We start from the raw sequence: 23,108 nt of genomic DNA, 5'->3' as shown, positions 1-23,108 counted from the left end.
GTGAGTGAGTGAGTGAGTGAGTGAGTGAGTGAGTGAGTGAGTGAGTGAGTGAGTGAGTGAGTGAGTGAGTGAGTGAGTGAGTGAGTGAGTGAGTGAGTGAGTGAGTGAGTGAGTGAGTGAGTGAGTGAGTGAGTGAGTGAGTGAGCGAGCGAGCGAGCGAGTGAGCGTCCGTGCGCGCGTGCGCTTGAGTGTGTGTATGTATAACTCACTCACTCACTCACTCACTCACTCACTCACTCACTCACTCACTCACTCACTCACTCACTCACTCACTCACTCACTCACTCACTCACTCACTCACTCACTCACTCACTCACTCACTCACTCACTCACTCACTCACTCACTCACTCACTCACTCACTCACTCTTTCTTTGAGATATCATGATAAACCACATAATAAACTCGTTGGAAATGGTTTCCTAAGAGAGATGTGGGTGTACTACGCCATCATTGACGCAGGGGGAGTTCGTGCATTTTTCAGTTCCAGCCCACGCCGCCCACTCTTTGATCAACGAAGCGGACGGTCTTTGTGTTCCTTTAGCTTTGCAATGGGAATGATTCCATTCTACTGCTGAGGCTTTTCTCTATTCGAACATTGTCATTCAATGAAAGCCACTTTCTTGCTTCTCATTTGCGTTCTGTTAGCACCAGGCTTTTTTTTTTTGTCCGTTTTAGGCAATTCTGCGTACATTCTATTGTGGACTCAGACGTGATTGAATTCTCTAGGCCACATTTTCGAAGCGAAGGAAAGAAACATTGATTGAGCTCCAGAAGACAAATGGCAAAGTAACCTTCGCAAGGAAAATATTGCACGAAGACAAGCGCTTTCGCTTGAGCAGTCGTGTCCTCTTGACCATTCAAGCTCAAATTCAGTAGGCAAATTCCCTCCCCGGCTCACATGAAAGCTGCCCAAATAACATTGGGTGGTCATAAAAAGATCAAATAGTTTAATTTCTGTAGCAGTGTCTTTTTGTAGCGTTCTGTCTAGCATAGTGACAAGCAGCAAATACTATTCTGCGCTCCATGACATTAAAGAGTGAGTGGTACATGCATGGTTAGCGATATGCCTGCGTAAAGTTTACTGGCGAAGAAAAAGTGAACAAGTTGATAACTTGTTGCCTGTTCATATAGTTGTGCAGATACTCGCCTTGGTCGCTTAGAGGCTAAGGTGTTGCGCGCACGAGAGCGGGGGTTCGTCTGACGACCACGGCATTTTTTGTTCTTTTGCACACAGTCTGGAAATGATATAAATGTGCAACGTTAAAACGAGGCTGTGACTGTTCCAGAGAGAGTGGCCAGCTATTCTCTCTCTCACACATAAACAAAAACAAAAGGAAAAGGAAAGAAATCAAATTTCTTTGAGTGTCTCCCTCTTAGAGTGAACAGTACTGTATTGGAAATGCGATCCAGATGGCGCTAATGGCACCAACGTCGTTGTGAAGGCTTTCCGTACTCGTTTCACGCCCGGCGCCGCCACTCGCAGATTGTATATACGGCTTCGTACGCCGAGTGCCGCAGCAGGTGGACAGTGGAGAAAGTGAAACGAGAGAGAAACTCAAAGCAAGTATGAAGCCATTCTCTGCAGCGAATGCAGTGAGAAGATGCTTTATGGACTTCATTCGAGTGCGGAGCCCTCGCTTCCTTGTTCCATGTTTCGGACAGGGTGGAGACTGCCGGCGGGGGCTCATCTTTCGTCACTTTTACCCGAGAGTCCGCAACATTCTGTGCCGCCTTTATCGCTCCGCGCGTTCCTTACCGCTTCTTTTTATTTCATTCTTCCTAGCGAGCACTTCGAGGAACCAGGGCCCTCTGTTCTTGAGAGGTCTGTAAACAATGGCGACCAAGCCATGTTCTCCTGGCTTCTGGCGGGGCGTTCGCTTGAAACATTCCCGGAAACAGCCTTGTAACAGCGGTGCCGAAGGAGCTACTCGTCGATGTTGCCGCTGCTGAGAGACGCTCCATTTGAGCGCTCCTGTGATTTGCCGTGTTTTGTGCGTTGTATGTTCTCTTCTTGCTCGCTTCGCCCTTCGCCGTACTTATTCTCTGTCCCAAACGCTGACCTGGACTGCCTGCCACTATAGCTAGCTGGAAATGCCATTTCACGGACGACAAACGCTTTCACTGACTCGCAAGATGGATATACTCTAAGCTCAGACTCCAGCACGAAGATTTTGTTGCGCACTTTCGCAAGTGGCATTCTGGGAGAAAAGGGAAAAGTGCCACTGAGCAGTGAGCTGAATGCGCCGTGAGGCTCATGTTTTCGGTGCTTGCCTCGGATGAATTCGCTTCCGGTTTCAAGCTTTCTAATAAAGCTTCAATGTTCCATAAGTTGTGTTTTTTTTTTCCAGTATGTTCATTCCCCTTGAAGACATTATCGCGCAGTTTCATTCCGTTCAGTCAACACATCTTGCTCGACTTTTTATTGGCCGTGTTTTTTTATTGCCATGCTTCCGCACGTTGTCCAGATCTCTCTTTTCGAACACATACTCAGTAGAAGTACATAGAAAATAAGATGAATGATATATATTTAAAAGGTGCCGCATCTTGCACAATCGCAAGATTAATATTTTGTGAAACGCAAACACATCGCAAGTCTGCTACTTTCCGCAATCACTTAGCTCTATTCAAATGTACGTTTTTAGAGCGCGATGTAAAAAGATCTCGAGCCTACTAAGATAACGAAACCTTAGTATGAAGCCAGTCTTGTTCTCCTCTTGACTACGGGCTTGTTTAATCTTCGCGCTTCACCATAACAACTGTACAGCAATAACTGAATGAATCAGCCACCCTACTACTAAATCGTACTCGTTCAATAGCACTCCGTTGTACCGATTACTTTTCAGTTAGCGGAATACGCAAGCTTCTCTTGGCCATTGGCATCCCTTAGCCATGCGTGACGCATCTATGCACTCCGATTTGTTCATAGTCGGCTTAGATTACTATCCAAAAGGTGACTACTGTTTTACATAAGATGGTTCCACACGACGACATGAAAATATTTTAGTACTACCATATTCACATTTATAGGGTGAGTGCCACCGGAAAACAAACTGCTAGAGTCTGTAGAGTTTGCACGAGGAAGGCACTAGACTCACTAGACTTAGTCCTAGACACTATGTGTGCGAGATCGACCGAATCTTGCACAAATGATGTGTGGTGCACAAACAATTGTGCTGCGATAGCAGCAGCTCCCACGTCTACTTGCTTAGGTATTTATGTATGTGTGATTGTGACTAAGAATAAGGCGGAGGTTGTGGGTTCGTCTCTCACGGGCGGCAAGTTGCTTTTCATTGACTTTCTTTTCTGTTGATCTGATGATTACCACACTTTAATAAAAAAAATGGTGTCTACTCCGTTTCGCACGGCTTCTAATGCTTGCGTCAAAAAATGGCGTCTTCGAATCATGCCCTTTTGTCTAGTTCTATTTACTGCGGGTTACTCAGAAGCAAACTTTTTCAAATGTACATACAACAAAGATCGCTTTATTTGGAATTGCAACGTAAACACAAACACATTCTAGGCAATGTGCGAGACCTTCTAGTAGTCGAGCATATTGTGACCCGTCTTTTTTTTATTTTTTTCTCCATCTATCCCTTTCGCAGGTATCTGAGAAGGCGTACTTGTTTGTGCTGTCGCCTTCGCTGCAATGCGACACTCGCGCATAATTTGTACGTGGACCCTGGCACTATTCGTGTCGCTCTTGGACTTTGTATGGCCAGGTAAGTTTTTCGTTCCATACCTGCGGGTCACCTCGCCTTTCTACGAGTCAAAAGTGTTTTGGTGGTATTGTATCCTCTCTTGTTGAAGTGAATGTCTCTACATTTTCTCTCTCCGGCCTTCGTTGCAAGAGCGTTGCGCTGATTCGTGAACAGAACTGACGCTCGGGGTGATTTTCCAGCACCATTGTGCGGCGCTTTTCCTTCCGTCGGTTGTTGTTGAGGTTGGCCTGCCTAACCTTCTTTAAGGTGTGATGGTGATGCTCGCAGTCTTCGACTTCTCTAAGAGAATTAAAGCAGACAGCGCATGCACACTTTCATTTTTTTTTCCCGAAAGCTTGTGCCATGGAAGGGTGGACTTGATAAACACAAACTTTAATAAACAAAATAAAGTAAACAAACGAGACATATTTGATTACATTAAAATGGTGACATCTACCACTTTTACGGCACTGGCAATATTATTAATAGTAATTTTACCATTTATCAATACTAGCACCTACTAGTACCTCAGTACTAGTAGGTACTAGTATGAGGTACTAGTAGGTACTAGTACTGAAGTACTAGTAGTAATACTACGGGTACCTGAAAAACAAAACGTCTCGGGCTCGAAAAATTTAGGCTGAAGACCTTAAATAGGAGAGTTAATTAAGCCCGCATATAATCGTAGTCACATCGCTATGTAGGCAGAAAAATGTACGAACGGGCTTCGCTACGCGCTGTACTAAATTCCGACATTTCGCTCCTAAACAACCATCACAGCAGTTGTGAACATTGCTGGGCTGTTACCGTGAAGGAATGAATCATGCTTGATTTTATGCGAGTCTATCAGCCAACGCTCCGTGCAGCTGATCCATTTGATCACGCGGCAGACCATCGCTCTGACTACTGGCCAAGCGCGGAAAGTAACCAGGGGTCGTATTCACAATGGCGTCCAACGCTAAAAACTTTCCTAAGAGAATATTTGAGCCAATCATGATGACGGACATATCACTAGTGAAGCCGGATGGCCAGTGGGAAAACGCACTTACGAAATAGCTTGGCGAAATCAGGCCCAGAATCGGAAAAAGCATCGCTACAAAATGCCGGCCATGTGGCGCGAAACAAAATAAGAAAAAAAAAAACACTTCTTTTAAAATAGGGGAAGCATATGGGGGTACGCATTCTGAGAGAGAGAGAGAGAGAAAAATGTTAAGTGAAAGGCAGGGAGGTTAACCAGAAGTTTTTCGGTTTGCTACCCTGCGCTGGGGGAAGGGGTAAGGGGGGATAGAAAGAAAAAGAAAAAGCACACACACTCAAGCACGGGAGCATCATAGTCGTTTAGCGAGCTCGGTTGAGCGGAGAAACTTCAGCAGCGCCTTCATCGCTTTCTGGTTGAAAGCTAGAACGTTCCGGCACTCCAAAATTGATTGTTCAGAAAGCGGCTGGTCATCGAGGCGTGCTAGCGTTGCTGAGGGCATTCTAAAGTTAAAGCAAAGAGGGAGACCTTGCCTCGATGAATTTAAGGCCAAGCTCTGTATATTTTTACATGTCTACACGTGTGAACACCTGCATGAATTAAGAAAGAGCACGATGAACTAGCATCACAAGGCTATCCGCTCGATCTGGCGAGCACTTCGGCGCCGGGCAAGACACGGGCGTTTCGCGCGATTCGCGATACAAACGACTCCCTATACACTGCCATTCGCCGACAGTGATTAACCACTCTGGCGAATCCGACGCTAGTGAAAAATGGCCACACCAGACCAAAAGTCATTCGGAAACACTTCTTAGAGGCTTCCAGGCAACGCGAGGCCCCCCGCCTGTCGCAATAACGCGTGCGGCTTCGAATCGAGTTCAAATCACCGCCGGGAATCAGCTGACGAAGTGGATACTGTAGCCTCACTCCAAGGCTTGTAATTATTTCGTGCAAAGACATCACGTTCTGTGCGAACGCATTGGTCACACGAAGGCGTCAGTTAGTTATTGCGCCATGTTAAACCAAATGCCAAGCGCCGAGAAAAACTTCATTCGAAATGTTCTCACGAAATCGGTTACAAAGTTCGATCATTAAACTGGTCTGAGAGATTGCAGCGCTAACGTTTTTCGATAATGGCCGTATCGGGACAACGACCGATTGGGTGTGGAAAAAAAGCGAGGCGGATAGGGCAGCTAACATGGTGCACGCACGTGCTAAGTTAAATGCGTCACAGTCACACTGGTGGCTGCAGTCGCAATTAGGTATTGATTAACGCTTCCTAAACGAATGGCGCTTGCAAACTGCCGAAAGTTTTCGCTGTGAGCCCCAATAGATAAAGTGGTACTTTGCTTTGATTTTGTCTGAAAGCGGTGAAGCGACAGCAGAAATCGCGGCAGAGTGCCGTTGCGGAATAGCATTATACAAAGACAAAAACAAACAAACAAAATCCTAATAGAATAGCACCGCTTGCGCGTGTACAAGGTAGGTCACGATGGTGGCTTCAGCATAAAAAGCACACAGACCTCGCTACCTGAAACCAGGGCTTGACTAATTACCTATCCTGGTTCACTGTATGGAATGATTTCAAAGCTTGACGCTGTGCGAGTTCTCGATAATTACACAGTCTCGATTACTCCATTGAGCACCCTGTGACGTATGGAACAATTTGTCCTTTGCTGAATGGCCGATTAGCGCCATATTAATTCGAAGCTTTATAGATAGTTTTATGCTCTGGGATTCAGATATTTGGGTGCACAGCCTGGTGCTTCTAAATTTAGCCATAGTTGAAGTAAATGCTTGTACCCTAAAGGATAGCGCAATTAAAACCAAGTTGCTGGTCATTCTATAATGCAAGTCCCACCGTTTCCGCATTTGCTTTTTTAGGCATACTAATCAAACAATAATTTTCCAGATCACTCTCGCGCCTAGGCCAATCAGTATAGTTGTCTGGTTGGCTTAAAAGCTAGGCATATAAGAAATGGCATATAACCAGGGAAGGCCCTGGTTATGTGCTTTCTTGTAGAGTAACACCGCCATATTTAATGTAATGAATTCTCAGGCAGACGTCGCCATGTTAACCGCATTTGTCCAGAGCGAAGGCTGCAGATAAAGACAATGTCCATGATTTGTTATTTTTGCTATTAAGCTTGTCGCGCATGCACTTGCGAGTTAAACAAAATTAACGATCGATCAACCGTATCAGATAATTATATGTATAAATTCAAAAGGAATGCATACCACGCTCTAGAGTATGGCAAGCACATTTTTATTCATGCTTTTCTACAGATTGTGTTTCAGAGAGATTATAAACATGTCTTTTTAAGCTTTTAAAAACATCCGCGTCGCTTATTGCGAGAAAGAAAAATTGTGCACAGGCACCTACACATAAATAAATAAAAACGACTGCGGAACATTCATTGTTTCTGCAAAATAGTTCGTCCTATTCCATTGTCGATAAAAAACAACTAAAAGGGTTAGAAATGCTTCGCACTCGAGACGCACAATGTTTTGAAAGCCTACAATGCTTCCAAATTTGTTTAGTACTTATTTTTCTCTGAACGGTATAAACAAAATAATAATGCGGAAGTCGGCGCGTATAGACGACATTGGCGAAAAATTCTCATACAGCGGAAACCTAAGTGGATTATAATACAATAGTGCATGGCGAGGAGGCGTCGGAGGTACGCGTAGCTCCGAGTGCATACGCGCATGCTCTGCCGTGTGCGAGCGCGTTGGTGCGTTTCCATTTGTGTGCGCACGGTGCAGCTCCTGTTTACATTCATATTATAAAACTCGCCCTGCATTGCAATCTGCACATTTCAACTACTACTGCTAGAGCAAGCCCTGCTTGCAGTCTTTTGTAGAATGCTGATTTAGTTATATCCCACGCGCTGTGCATACATTTACGAACACTGCGAGACATGATGTGGTGCAATGAGAGCGCCCCAACAGCCCTTGCAGAGGGGTCGCTGTTATTAGGCAGTTCGTACATATGCTTTCAGGATATATGGTGTAAATTACTTTGAAGTTTAGTTAGCAATCAGCTCTTTTCGAGGGTGTTAGAGTATCTAGGACAGCAAGGGTGGTTCGTAGAGTCTTGGGAGAGAGGATAGGTCGAATCGCGCGAGTAAACGAAAAGGCATAAGAGCGTGTACAATTACTAACGGATTCACGCAGTTCTCTTGAAGTAGTGCAAGTGCACAAAGGAGTTCCAAAGCACGGGCATATCTCCTGCTTATATCTACACGCAGTTCTCTTGAAGTAGTGCAAGTGCACAAAGGAGTTCCAAAGCACGGGCATATCTCCTGCTTATATCTACACGCAGTTCTCTTGAAGTAGTGCAAGTGCACAAAGGAGTTCCAAAGCACGGGCATATCTCCTGCTTATATCTACACTCTAAGGGAAAAAAAAGTATCTTTTGACTCCTTTCGGGGAGTCTTGACTTACAACGTGTATGACTCTCCTTGAAGAGGCACGTCAACTCTCCTTGGAGGTCATTATGCTCTCTTCGGAGAGTCGTGTGAGCCACAAGAGAGTTAACATGATTCTTTAAAGAGAGTCATATACGTGGAAAGTCAGGACTCCCCGAAAGAGGTCATTATTACCCTTCTTTTTAGGGGCGTAGCTCCTCTTAGTCTAACCTTGTCACATCTCCGTTGTCCGGCGTAAATGGCAGTATCTCTGTTCGGCGTAAACGGCAGATGGCGCTGTCTCATAGAAGTACATGCATACTGCAGTTCAGGGACGATATTCTAGATGGCGCTGTACACAATCCGTGTCGTCATCACCATTTCTCGTCTCATTTCCTAGATGGCGTTGGTCCAGTAGAATTGTGTGCAATATGGCGCTTGTATGAATCGACACTAGATGACGCTAGAAGTGCCGCTGCTCTCCGATTGGCTGCTGCGTGGGCTGCGCGGGGATGCGCGGGGATGCGCGGAGAGCGAGCGCCTCTCTCATTGTCCTGGATCGTCGCGGTACGTGTCGGATCGTTGGTGGAGCATGAACGATGCGCAGCGGCGGGCGGGGGCGCTCGCTTGGCGGCAGCCAGGCGGATTCCGAGACGGTGCGCGCCAAGGACGCCGCTGCGAAACGGGCTCAACGAGAAGCCGGTCCCGAGACCATGATTGCTTCAGGAGCTTCGCCCAAGCTCTTCATCATTCACCCGTGGATATGCCGTAATTTTTTTTTTCTTGGAGTATACATATAGCAAAATACGTGAATACATAGCAAAATCAAGCGTGAGACAAATGGAGAATTGAGACATGAATATACGATTTTTGTGGCAATCAGACAAGTAATTCTGGCATCAATCGCGAAAGTTTTTTTTGTGTGTAAATTAAACATTTTCTTGGGATTTTATTAATGTCCAATGTTCTGTTTTCTGGGGTTGTTGACTTTGCGTCAAATATCTTTTAGGAGTCATTGGCCGATGGTTTTAGTACATTTATGGAGGGAAATATGTTCTATGTTCCTTCGACGAGCACGTCTTTCGCTCTTGGAGTCCTTGTTGGCAACCTTCGTGCCTTTGTTTCTTGCTACGCTGCATGAACCCTTGGGAACCCTAACGGACGTTATAGCTAACTGCACTGTCATGCTGTCTTCATACTAGGTATTCCTGTATACTGATCCCTCCGTAAAGGAAACAATGAACAATTCTGATATTATCTACTCCCAATAAATATCTACTCTAACTACAACATACACGCATGGTATCTATGCGCCTTCCTGAATACCTCTTTTGACTGGAGGGTGCAACACTTATAGGCGGCGCTGAAATCTCTAGGCACAGTACTAGCCAAACGTTCGCTTCGAGGGTGGGAGCTAACGGAAGTGCCTCAGGTTATCACAAATACAGCTACAGTAAAAGCAAGTGTTCCCAAAGCTGAGGCAAAACCACCAAGCTTCACCCTGGTGCTCGCCTTCGACCCACTAGACTTTGATCGCATTCGACCCACGCGCTCGTAGCTACAGGCATGAACAAACGAGCTGGGTTTAGTGTTGTCGGGATTAGGGTACAGCTCGAACACTTCGCTGACCGGGCCTCGGTGCGTTTTGGCGCACAGTTATGGAACTAGGGCTTAGTTTGAGCCTGCGAATCTTTGGTGTCTTTTATCCCTACTTAAGCTCGCCATGGTAAGGAGGAGATGGCTACAGCGGCCCAAGCTCTGGGGATCTCCTGACATCTGTGAGCTTGTGGCGGAGCTTTGCATATACAGATTCACCATGCAAGGACACCAGAGAGGCTGCACATCAACCGAAATCTGTCCCCGACCTGGACACTACAGTCATTTGGACCTCTAGAGTGTCAGTGAATACAAGCTTTATTCCTGAAAGCATAGTGAGCCGTGTGAAGTCTTACAGCTGCGCATGTTTTCATTCGACGTACAGCATTGGCGGTAGAGATTTTATGAGAGTCGAAACAGCGGGCCTATATCTTTGGATGGGGTCATATTTCCTTACGTGACATATATGCAGCTTTAACATAAAAGCAAGTCACTGACATCGAACTAAGATCGCACTGTAGTCCCTCTATGCTTGTCTTAATTCGTCAGACGCGTTGACCCATTCTCTGTCAAACTGCCCGAGAAAAATAAAGCACCACGAATAACTGTCCGGAAGAATATGTCTGCACCCCATGCAGCGTTTTCTTTCATAAACTTGTTCTATACCGATCTAGTGAAGTTGTTGATCGTGTATCGGTGTTCTTGCATTCGTGATCACGTAAAAGCCTCCTTCAGCTAGCGTATGTCAGTTTAGGCAGGAGTCGATAACAAAATGAAAGGGCTGCGCGTGGAAACTACACGAGGTTTATGTGTCAAGGTAGTTAAACATCAATCGCACTGAGCAACAGTTTTCTTTTATTGCACTTAAGTTTACTCAGAAGATTTTTTTTTTCGCATTTTATTATCGTAGGTACAAAAGAAAGTATCTTGCGTAATCAATCAGCGATGATTGTCTATGTTACGCTAAAGCATTTAAGCAGCATATGTACTTCAATGAACTTTTATTAGAGCTGTCTGCACAGCGAAAATCATTTAAGGCCTTACTGAACTTTTTGCATGCCAGCGGCCTATTGAATAGGCTTTAGTACTCCTGCTCCAGAGCTTACGTTTGTTTATATTTATTTTATCGCGCGCCTGCTCTTCTCTCCGCTTTCCTTTCCATCTTTCTTTCCCTCTCCCCCTCCCCTTAGTGTAGGGTAGCAAACCGGATGCTACAATTCTGGTTAACCTCCCTGCCTTTCTCTCGTTTTATTATCTCTCTCTCTCTCTCTGTATTAGAGCCGATTGAGCGAAGCGTGATTCGTACGACGTTGGTAGAAAATTGTACTCTGAATTTTGGCGTATTCCGCCCGTTGGCTTTGCGCTAAAGGTTCGCGCTGCCTTACTAGATTGTTTGGAATGAAGATTCAATTTCCTTGCGCGGGCTGTATTTCCTGAATCATTTTAAAGTAATAGTCGTATCGAGGACACATTAAGCAAAGCAAAATTACAATTGTTTCGCCGTTCGACAAAGAAATACAAAAGCTGTTGTGCTCAACGTATTTGTTACGGCTGTCACAAATACACAGAATAAAGGAAGCTGGTTTTATTTCACTCCAGTGAAAGCATTATAACCGCCTCAGATAATTCGGCAATAGGTTCACTCCCGGGCAGAATGTACATGTAGCGCAACTGACGCCGCACAAAACATTCGCTCTAGCTTGATGATGTGTGCTTCAGTCTAGCACGACTGTTTGACTCGCACGCTGATGAGAAGGCTGCTTGAATTCTCGATGACTTTTGAGACATTGGATGACATTGGAGAATTGTTTCTAGTGCCATCGTTCAGTTGTGAAGACGAGCGAGAGCGAATATGAGGGATCGTCTCTGCGTAGCGTAGCGAGGACAGTCGCAGAAGATATGCTGCAAGGTCTCCTCGGTGCCGCAGGCGTCGCAAAGAGCGTTGTCGGCCATCCCTATTCCAAAGGAATATGACTTCGTGAAAGCCACTCTTAGCCATAGGCGGCACTCTTAGCCATAGCCAAGCCATTGCTCAAATTCCTAAGGACAACAGACTTATACGAGCGGCTGTAGACTCTTAATGATGCCGCATACCGCACAAGACTGCCGCTCTGCGCTGTGAAGTTACGTGTGTGCGTGTGTGTTCCCCTCTCTTTCTCTCTTTCTTTACTCTTCTTTCAGTCTCCCCCATCCCTTCCCCCTGTACAGGGTAGCATACCGGTTATGCCAAACTGGTTAATATCCCTGTCTTTCCTCTCTCCCGTTTTCCTTCCTTCCTGATGAGAAAGCTGAAATGCACTACCAGGTACACGTCTTCGTCTGGTCTTCTCTGCGCTAGCTGTGGCGAAACCAAACAATTTAAAAGCTGGTTGGGTTATTGTGGCGCGCATGCGAGTCTCGCGGTGAGCTGAAGTTACATCGAATGTTGCTCTCTTCCTCGGGAGGTCGCTGCGAAACTTTATACGCCGCATTATCGACAGTCCGAAGGGTGCAACGCACTCGCAGATGACCCCGGTAATGCGGCTCCCATTTCGGCCGGGACGTTCACTTTGTCGGGAGACCTAATTACGACGGGACGTCATCTTCTCCGCTCTTTCTCGGCGCCTGGCGGGAAAGCGCGCTTGGACGAACGCGCGAAACGATGTCCGGGGGTCTTACAAGGGAGCGGACCCGGGGAACGATGCTGGGCGCGAGGAAACGCGAAGGACACCATCACGCGAAGGCCTAGCTAGCGACCTCAGAGGACAGAAGAGACACGTTTCTCACTGCGACAATCAAGACCGCTTGCCAGCGGCCGAGATGGCCCCTCGCTGGCCGCTGGGACACGTAGCCGCTCGTCGATCTCAATCTAGCCCGGCGCGGAGAAAAAAGATGTCCGCGCTACGTGATTTTCCCCCGAAACACGGCTAGCACTAAGCAGCCGCAGCGTTATTTATATATTTCTTGCCTTTCACATCGCCCAAACTTCCCCGCACACACAGACACACGCTTTCTTTGTCATGTAACGGCGGTTCCTATGGTTCCTCACATATCTGGTGTTGTGTGGGCAAGTGAAGCGCTAAAGTTTGTACAGCGATTACTACTGGTCAACGCGCCTAGTTGGACGAGTTTGTCGAGCATTGCAAGCACGTGAAAGCGCTTAGCAGACGGGACCAATAAGAGAAGGCGAGATGCACGTAGCTACGTATATCTAGTTTTCTCCCATTGTCCACGCGTGTGTTAAGCGCGTTCGCACGCTCGCAGATGGCTACTCGGTGATATGACTTTGTTCTCTGGTGCAGTAACTGGCAATGCCGAAAATTCGATTTCTAAGCTTAAAATACAGAGAAAAAGGAACTGCTCTCTCATCTATGTCCGAGCGCAGGTTCCCTAGCTATGGAGACCGTATTTTGACCTGCAGGCAAGTGCATCAGACAACGTCTGTGAAGAACGCAGAGAGGTGAAGGGGCGGTCATTCGCTTTCCGCGGCCCAGGGTTGCCAGGTCGACAAAACAAATGATAGCCAAGAAATCGGGAAAACTAGCCAAAAAGTAGTCAACTTGAGCCGAGGGCTGTAAAAGTAGCCAAGAGCAGCCCTGAATATGTGAAAACGAATGCGACGTTTCCAGTTAAATGGCTGAATGCTAGAGCATTTTGGTGGAAATGTAAGTACAGCAAGAACCCTTGAAAATCATAATTGCTGAGAATAAAGCATAGATTCTTGACTTTAGCAATCAGTTCATGTAGCATGATGACGTTTCTTGCGCTGTTTCAGAAATTACACTCCCTTCGCGCGTCTTCCGTGACATTTCTCAAAAGAACTAGAAGAACCAGCCCTGTGGGCGACAATAAGAATGAGCACTGTATCGGTGTGCTCAAAATCACAGTCGCTGGAATTCAAGCATAAACTGTACTCACTTTCGCAATCGTTTCTCGCGTGAAGAAGAAGTCCGAGCTGTTAATATTCCCGAGTCGCAGTCCCTACCTAATCCTAAGAAATAACACAAGCCTTTCTTGAGACATCCGATTTCTAATGTCGACGTGCGCAGAGAGTCCTGGATGCGGAGCGCTTTCGATTACCCTGTTCACTTCCAACCTACACTTTAAAAATGCGTTCAGCAATAGGTGGTCTGCAAAATGAGGCCCCATGCAACAGTTTACGCCCTAGTCTCAGGCACGTAACTAAAAGTATATTATGTAATTCAAGCGCCAAATTAAATTTTGAGGGCCTAACACACGCCCTGGCCGCCATGTTTTCACACAGCATACTTCAACGCCAGTGGCTGCGACGTCAGAAGATATCAATAATTTGGTTCAAATCGCGGGAACAAGAAAGTAGCCAAAAAGTAGCCAAGTAGCCAAGGCGTTTTTTCTGCCACCGCCGGCCTAAGAATTAAGTAGCCAAACTGGCGCAAAGTAGCCAAACCTGGCAACCCTGTATTCTACCAGCACAATTTGAGGAACGATTTCCACTTACGTTAGCTGATGCATCCGCTTTGGCGATGTAACTACGCGGGCTAACGAACGCATGGCAATAAATGAGGCATGACCACTGAACTATACACAATGGTGAATTGTGTGGAACAGTCAATTGACGTTACAGGGGCAAGAAATTTAGTCTACTCGGTTCTTTTCCCCATACAATTGGCATCAGATAAGTAAGATATACGAGTGCTATCAGGCGCGGGGACAGATTAAACAAATATGTCTTTTTGTGCAGACAAATGTAAATGAACCTATCCCAGCCTGAACTATAGACAAAACGCCTTTTATGTCAGCTCAGACTTCTTCGAGCAGACAGGGAAGTCGTGTTGTAGTAGTTACGATTCAGGAAGAAAACGTTCCTTTTGTTTTATACAGGCTCCATAAATACATATAAATGCGAAGAATGGACACGCTCAGTACCTTGTATGACAGCCGAGTACGCTCACCTAGTACCAGCGCAGAGTAGCTATTGGTGCCAATGTTCCATTACGTTTCGTTTAGTGATTGTAGCACAACCCTTCCCACCTTATGTTAAAATTTAGGCGCTAGCTGCAGAAGAGTCGTCACGAGGTCGTCACATCAAGTTTACATATTAATACTTATAAATGCGGAGACAACGGCGTTCCTTTTTATTTCTTTGGCATTCAGCGACAATTGATGTAGCCATGTTTTGCGATTGGCTAGAACCCTGTCAAATCGTCTTTTAGACGTATGTTGTGACGAGTCGCAACATACGTTTAAGAGATGGGTGATTCTCACGCAGTCAGACAGCTAACGTCTTGCATTTTATGTTGCACACTCAATTGCCTGAATGTTTGTTAAGCCTTCCTGTCTCCTGAACGCCACAACTTCAGCTACTCAGTGAAGCTCTTATACTTTTAGATTCTTTCCTGAAAATGCAACAGTTTCATAGGATATCTTTCTAGCCACTAAGAAAGGATGCACCAATCATGAAAGTAGGGATGCTGGGGAGAGAAGGGCGATAAGGAGAACGCCACCACGACCACTCAGCCGCGACCAAAGAGCCATCAGGAAACTCAATGCGAAGAAAAAAAGGAAAGGAAGAAAGCTCATTGGCACACAACATTTCACGGGACCAATAATTTACTAAAGGCAAACCAGCAATCTTTCTCTGCCCTGTCCATCACCATCCTTTCGATGCTTGTCCGGCAGTAGCTCGCGCGAAACCAGTGGCACAAGAGACGAGGCACAATAGAGCAGGACGACCGAGTGCCCTTTGTGCTACCGTCCGCTGGCGCCGTGATTTCTCCACTCGGAGTAGATTGGCCCGAGTCCCGCTGGTCCGAGCCTGCTAGGAGTGTGCCACGATCGTGGAGAGAGAGAGAGAAAGAGCAGAAATGTGGGCACTTCCCGCGCCCAAGAAGCCTGTTCGTGCGTGGCATAGCAATTAAGTAAGAGCCCACTGGGTATCTTTCCTTTCGAGACCTTCTTGTCCTGCCTCCTTGTCGCCTCGTCCAATGGGCAAGTGACGAGCGAGCGAGTGATGGAGAGAGAGGGAAAGAGAGAAAGGGGAAAAGAGAGAAAGAGAGAGAATAACAAAAGACGGATTGAGGAGTGCAGGTGCAAGAGAAAAGATGACCTCGCCGCTATAGATGTCGATTTCCGAAGTCATTGAAGTGCGCATTAAAATGGAAGAATGCGCTGTAATGGATGTGCAAATGAAGCGCTAAGAAAGTGTATAGTCAATGCGTTAGCTTAGCGGTTACGATGTTTCGCTAACAAACTCGAACATGTAGGTTACATTTACGGCCATGGTGACCTCATTTCTATGAGGCTGAAGGCAAGAACACCCATGTCCTTACGTATGGATGCACCGTAAAAATCTCCGGGTGGTCAAAATGACTCTGCAGCCCCCCTCCCTCCACTACGATCGCCTCGTTATTATCATCATCATCATCTGTTATCCTATAAGGGCCTTCGGTTGGGCATGACATAAGGGGGCGGTTGGGAAATATTGGAAGTCATATTATTGCACAAAGGAATATCGCTGACAAGGAGGCATGTTAACGTTGTACGCTCCTATAGAACAGAAAAAAAAAATCGCACCAGCAGTTCTGGCACGAATTTATTTCTTAAAGTCGTTCCATTAATTTGAACATGTATGGTGTACGAGCAATTGTTTAAAATTCTTTTATCACCCAATTAACAACTCAACCAGCTCCTCAGAAGTATTCGGATGCAACCGCTTCTCTTACGAAATACTTCTATTTTTAACACGAAAGTGTTTTATGCCGGGGTCCACTAAGACTTCAGTGACGTGTTTCCGTCACGGAAATGACGTCGAAAAAATATACACGATCAGATGGCAAAGAAAAAAAATTTCCGTCAATCGGGCATCGAACCCACGACCGCTCGGTCCGCGACAGGAGATGCCGGACACGCTATCCACTACGCCATGGTCACAGCCTCTACACACTTTACAAACGCGCCTTTTATATCTACCACTCTCCCGGTCGGCGGCGTGGTGTTGCCCTCTGGGAGCGGTAACTTAAAGTAATTCGTCATTACTGGGGTCTCCGCGATTAGCACCTGACGCTCGTTACACGTCCCTTCTATTCGGCGCGTTTTCAATAGAACTTCCATTTTGTCAATGCCTTAACACACCGCAAGGTGGCGACCTTAGGCAAGCGTTGTAAAAGCGTTGGCCTCGCTCATAGCTCTGCGACGCGCGCCTGCCTCACGTGGCTGTAACACCGCGTTCCCCGCTCACGCGCTCGCCCTAGAAAAATCGCGACCGGGCTACCGGGCGGCACAACGCGCTTTGCGTTTCCCTCTAGTCCGGCCGCGTTGTTCAATCACATTTTAACATGCCACGGGATGGCGACCAAGTTCTGCATCCAATATATGCGACGCTCTTCAGGCTATCGCACCTAGTTCTCTGATTACGCTTTCACCGTTAACTACTACAGCTACCACAAGGGTTTGTTTAATCATTTAGCAGGGACGTTAGTCGTCGGGATGGAGATGTACCACCAATCATCAAAGTGGGCACATCCACGGTAAACGGTACAATAGCTGCTAGACATCAATATAAATTGTGCAAGCTATGTTATTCAATGTACAGTCACGGCCGGACTTGAAAAGCGTGCGAAGGCAATCGAGTTCAACACAATGGCAGCGTTTCTCCTCTGTTAGCGCCACTGTTCAACGCGAGGGGCACAGCGACCCTGCCATAGCTGCTTGCCGAGAACATAGAAGAAAAGAAAAAAATCACAGCATATCCACGGAGTGAATGATGATGAGTGGGCGAAGCTGCGAAGGTTCATCGGTAAACCGTGAATCTTCCGTGAATTCTGCCCAGTACATCATCACCGACGTGAGATCGGGCGCGTTTATACTAAAGGGTCGATGAGTTATGACGACTTGCAGCTCACTTTAATTTTACATGTACGCTGTGAATTTTCATTGTTTAGAAAACCATTGCTTTTGAAAACATCTGGCGTCTTTCGTTAAGCAGCTGTCGTCTTTTCGTTTTGCTTTAGAAACATCTGGCGTTCTTTCGTTTTGCTTTTAGAAAACATCTGGCGTCTTTCGTTGGTTTATTTCATCAATCAACGGCGTTTTTATTGTTTATTTTTATTGTTTAATCACGCACAGGAGAAATCTCACCAGGCACTACCTTGGAGGTAAACAATGGCTGCTAATGGGAATGAGAGACAGAAGAAGTCGGCTTTTAGCTAACGCTGCGAATTTTTTATTGTTCAACAACGCACAGGAAAAATCTCCCACCGGCACCACCTTGGAGGTCAAAGCGTAAGACTGGTTACGCACGACTACGACGACTACGAGGGACGAACGGGTGCCGCCTTAAGGAGCTTCGCCCCTAAAAACACGAGCGCACGCTCGCGTCTACTTTTGCGTGGACCGCAGTCGCGAACGCAACGGCAGGGTAGCAGCGAAAACACGGGGCCGCGGCGGGAGGTGGAAACAGACGCGTTGCGAAGGCCGCAAGTCGGAACGCTCGCGCGCCTTTCCAGTCCGGTCGTGGTACAGTAAACATTCAGCTACTTCTGTAAAGGCACGCTTTACTCTCGTGTTATTCCGATTCCTATGACGGAGGGATCAACCATTTTTTTTTATTACAGAATGCCCCCCCCCCCCCCCCCCCAAAAAAAAAAGTGTTTCCTTTTATTTCTAGCCATGGAACTCGCGTCTGGCTTCTCAATTGTCGTCATGCGTCTTGCATTTTGGCTCTTGCCCAACACGACTGCTTCGTCGTGTTTGTCCCGACGCCCCAGAAACGAACGAAACGCATCGACCCGAGAAGCGAGCCGACGCTCGCGGCGAGTCTGTCATCGGCAGATGCAGCTTCGAGAGGCGCAAAACGTACGTTTTTTCGCTCGCAGTCGTCGTCATCTTCGTCCTCGCCGAAGCCGTGGTTCGGAAGTTTCCTTGCGCAAATATCCCGTCGCTGGCGCGAGCGCACATCGACGGCGGTGCATCCCCAGAACGAAAGGCGGGGGAGGGGGGGGGGGGGCAACATATAAGAAAGGATGTTTGCTCCAGTGTCGTATGTGTCAACAACGTTTTTCAGCACAACCAATCGAGTGGGGGGAGGGGGGGGGGGTTCTTTTTCGCGTTAGCCCAAGGAAAGCCATGGCTAGCGTATTGTGTACTTGGGCATTTCGTGCGTTCGTATGTTTTATTTCAGTACCCTCCTGTTCTGATTCCCTTTTTGGAGAACGCACGTCCCTATGAGAACTTCAAACGTTTGCTGTGGAAGGAACCTCGAGGGCAACAAAGAACAACCACGTCGCGAGCATAGATATCATATTTTCTTAGTTTTCTTTTTTTTTTCTCAGCGCACGTTTCACACTAATACCTCTGCTCAATTTTTTTTTTTTTTTTTTGCGAATGATTTTGTTCCTTTGCAATGCGCACTGCATACGGCGAGCAGTAAAGTAACTCGCGATGGGGGTCCATGTGAAAAGTTTCAATTGTACTTCGAAAAACATGGATTCTTCGAACATGGTACAAAATGAATAAATAAATAAATAAATAAATAAATAAATAAATAAATAAATAAATAAATAAATAAATAATTTTTTCGCGGCTGCGAGAACGTTAAGGCCGCAAAGCACAATGCTGATCGTACATAATTTTTCAACTTACAGATCCAAATACTTGGCTGCGCGCCAAAGCAGCGGAGGTGATGTCAGGTTTTCCTGAAATCTAGCGTGACGTCAGCGTCTGACACCAATTTTATACATGCTCCAATTGATTTGAGGACGCTTCTTCTGATATGCTCCCGACATTGTCTGCGTCACTGAGCTTTGCGAAGTTGTGGATTTTAACCTTTATGACACATTGGAAAAGTGCCACGGTAATATAGCGCCGTCCGTTGTACGGCCATGGTAAATAAGTTTTAATCTTGAAAGCATGAAATAAAAGAACCGTGGCCTGAAAAGCATCTCCAGCAAAAGGCGAACATCTCTCCAGATGCCTTCTTAGTGGACACCGGACTAGATAAGTGCTTGTGATTAACAGCTATGTGTTCCGATATACGAAATGATGTGTCATTCCGTATGCTGTGGGCAGAACATGGATAAAAATGTATGTGTGCGTGTGAACGTCATCATAGGCGTGCGCACAGGGGGGCGGGGGGCAGGGGGGGCGGCCGCCCCCCCAATCACCTAAGAGGGAGGCGCGAAATCTGCCTTGTACATTGACCCTTCTAGTCACCTAAGAGAAAGGGGGCGGGGGCACAAAATCTGCCCCATACATTGACTTAGTAGGGTGGGGGGGGGGGGGGCGTTGCGACGAACCTTTGCCCCCCCCCCCCTAATGGGGAACCCTGCGCACGCCTATGATTGCCATGCCATTTGCTCTATTTGTTTCAGTTTGCTATATGTTTTTTCTTTACTTGTTCATTTTTGTTCTTGGGTAGCAACTTTTTTTTCTTTTGGTGGCAGAACTTTTAGGAATGGAGTAGCCGAGATGGTATAAATCTTAACCTCTCCACAGCAAACAGGTTAGAACAGAAGATAACGCCATGAAGGGGTGGTAAACCCTAAATGGGATTATAGTAAGCGCATTCAATACTCGGTGCTTTTCAAACACGCAGATATTTATACGGCTGAAAAAAAGAAAGAAAACAAACGACATCTAGAGCATTGAGACACAACTGTCGGCGCTCCCTAGATGAAATTTCTTCGCGAATCTATAATCGAATCAATGTGGCCTAGGTGCAACGCGGGACGGGGAACACATCCCGCGGCCACCGTGAATGAGCTTAACCTGACACCAGGCAGATCTAATGTTGTGGCGTAACAGGCTTCGAATCAGCGGGAATTGCGCTAAAATATTGCGAGATATCCAATTACGACTACGCTACGCCCTCGTGTCCAGATGGCTACGACCTATCAGTTTCGACTGCTGGGTGGCTGTCATCCGCCAATGTGTGGCGAAAAAAAAAAGCCGTTTCTATATAGACCGGGTATTTTTATTTTTCTCGTAACTGCAATGGATTTTTTTTTTCAAATATCACCTGTTACCTTTAGCAGAAATCTAACCATTAAGCTCGATTACTCGGAGAAGCCGACGTTTTCATACTTCCACCATTCCACTTTTCGACCGATTACTTCAGCATGCATACTGCGATATGAACATTATATTAAGTAAACCTGCAAGGTCTGTTCACTTGGTTTAAACATTGAATCTAGCATAGATTTCGAGCTAAGTGCTGTCAAACTTTAGGTAAATGTGAACTGTTTTCACGCTTACTTTTTTTTTTATATAGAAAGATGTGGTGAGGATACGAAAAAATCGCTTGAGGTGAAGCAGCACTCCTGCATACCATGCACATCGAAAAGAAATGGACATCGTGAAAATTTTAGTGAAACTCTTTGGCATGTTCGCACTTACCATGGCTCTTCCAAGAAATCGACACGTGTCTTGACAGCTCTGAGAGTATTAGATGCAGGCGTGTCACGCTTCATTGTAGAAACTGACACGTGCCTGACCTCATTACTAAATGACAGTATAGTAGACAGGTCATGGTGCCTACCCCGTAGTCTTTTAAGTATACTGAACTTAAAGCATCCGGTACCTGAAGTACAAACTGAGCGTACGGTGACTTGAGCTTGCCGATGAGCGCACGAACAGTGCCTAACAACGGATGAAGCACTGTGATTATTGACTTAGTCTTCAGTCAGCTTGTCGGTGGGAGCCTCAGAGTTCAATGCGGTCGATGCTCACAGTGAACCTGCATAGAACAGCCGATCGGACGCGGGCCTGGTTTACTTTCCTTCGTTTCGTTCCTTCTCTTTCTTGCCTAAAATGCCTTTTCTACTTTTTAGGTGTTCCCGGTATCAAGCTTCGCACAATGACAACCGTCACTGATGAAACACAAAGTGAGTAATGGTGTTTCACGTTGTTCTCCTTCAGTTAGCGATTGAAAATGGTCAGTTTTTAAACGGTACCCCGACGATAACGTGTTCGGCTTATTTACTCATAACTCTAATAGAAACAAACACCTAGCCGTGTGCATGAAGTGTTAACGTAAAGTATAATTCTTAAGCGTACGCGCCTCACTGATTTTCTTTTAAATTGTTATAATATATATATATATATATATATAAATATATATATATATATACATATATATATATATATATATATATATATATATATATATATGTATATATATATATATATATATATATAAGCCCTCCTTGTGGGCGGTGACGTTTTTTATAGATAACCAGCAATTTAATCCTGCTGTTTTCTTTTTTATTTCAGCGTAAAAGATCCTGCGAATAGCGAAATTATTTAGCGCACTTTGGATAGTGCCACAATATTAAAGCGCAGGTGCTGGACGTGAAGCTTTACTTTTGAAAAGGATTTAATTACTACTGTGAAGCGTTATTTTGGCAATTATTTCTCTGGACTTCACGGACCAACGCGTCCAACAACTATAGTTCTTACAGTATGCAGTACAACCTGAAGTAATTTAATTTCGTTGTTAGTACATGTACAGCCGTCAGCACGCTTAACACGAACGCTCCGCAGCGTGACCTGGACTGGTTTGACTGGTGCCAGCCGCGTATGTGCTGGGCGCTGTTATCTAGATATCACCTCGGTACACTTGGATAGTATGTCGGCATGTATTGGCAACATCTTGGCAACAGAACTCACAGCTACGCGGCGCTGGCGTCAATCAAACCGTTTCAGGCCGCGCTGCGAAAACGTTCGTGTTAAGCGTGCCGACGGCTGTACATGTCAGAACATCTCAATGATTCATCACCCGTTTGTGCAATGCTGATGTCGCAGGACGGCTTCTAGGCGCATGGCTTCGGGCTGCAACAATATTGTTATCAGTCGCACCACAAGTAAAATAGTGCAAGAAGGCGGGCGAGGTTTTTCCAGGAAGGTTGTTATTCTCTTTTTTTTTCAGGGTAAATGTTCAGTGCGAAACAAGGTTAACTGAAACGCGCGTTCAATATGTTTATGCTGTGCCCTTGTGGACGTTTGCTGGTGTGAACATTCTGTTGCATCGGTCGGTTTTGCCTTAAGGTGCTCACTTTGGAGCGTTAAGAAAGTCGGGAAGACAAGCTCACTTATTTGTTCTTGTGTTTTTTACTGCGCAAGCTATTTGCGGTTGCTAAACCAATTAGTTTAGCAACCGCAAAGCATATAAACCGATTATTTTCGCAACAACTATAGTCTCACTTCGGAGTGTTTTTTCAGTTATATCCCACTATGCATGCTTTTTTTTTAAAATTCAGTTGTCACCCCATCTGTCTGTGGCTGCATTGTTTGGTTAGTCGAGAGTTTTTTCTTTAAGATTGCCATCCTCTGCAGTACCCCCCCCCCCCGACCCCCATTACCCGTAACTGAATTAAAACTATACCTTGCCAACTTGCCGCGAATGTTTCACCAGGCATATCTGCAAACGAAAAATACACTTAAATAGCACGAAATATACATTATACTTATATCTA

At 45.9% G+C, this 23,108-nt stretch overlaps 1 protein-coding gene across 1 annotated transcript in view; it reads left to right on the top strand.

Moving 5' to 3' along the window:
* Positions 1 to 23,108, top strand: part of LOC119393594 (nephrin) — a 198,716-nt gene that overhangs the window by 108,298 nt on the left and 67,310 nt on the right. The window contains exons 4-5 of the mRNA XM_037660703.2: positions 3,604 to 3,720; positions 21,465 to 21,518. Of these exons, the coding sequence (XP_037516631.1) occupies positions 3,648 to 3,720; positions 21,465 to 21,518 (127 nt within the window). The 5' untranslated portion in view covers positions 3,604 to 3,647. The remainder of the gene's footprint in view (positions 1 to 3,603; positions 3,721 to 21,464; positions 21,519 to 23,108) is intronic.

This window comes from Rhipicephalus sanguineus, chromosome 5, assembly GCF_013339695.2.
Source record: "Rhipicephalus sanguineus isolate Rsan-2018 chromosome 5, BIME_Rsan_1.4, whole genome shotgun sequence".
Classification (NCBI taxonomy): Eukaryota; Metazoa; Arthropoda; class Arachnida; order Ixodida; family Ixodidae; genus Rhipicephalus; species Rhipicephalus sanguineus.
This window is presented reverse-complemented; position numbering and strand designations above follow the sequence as displayed.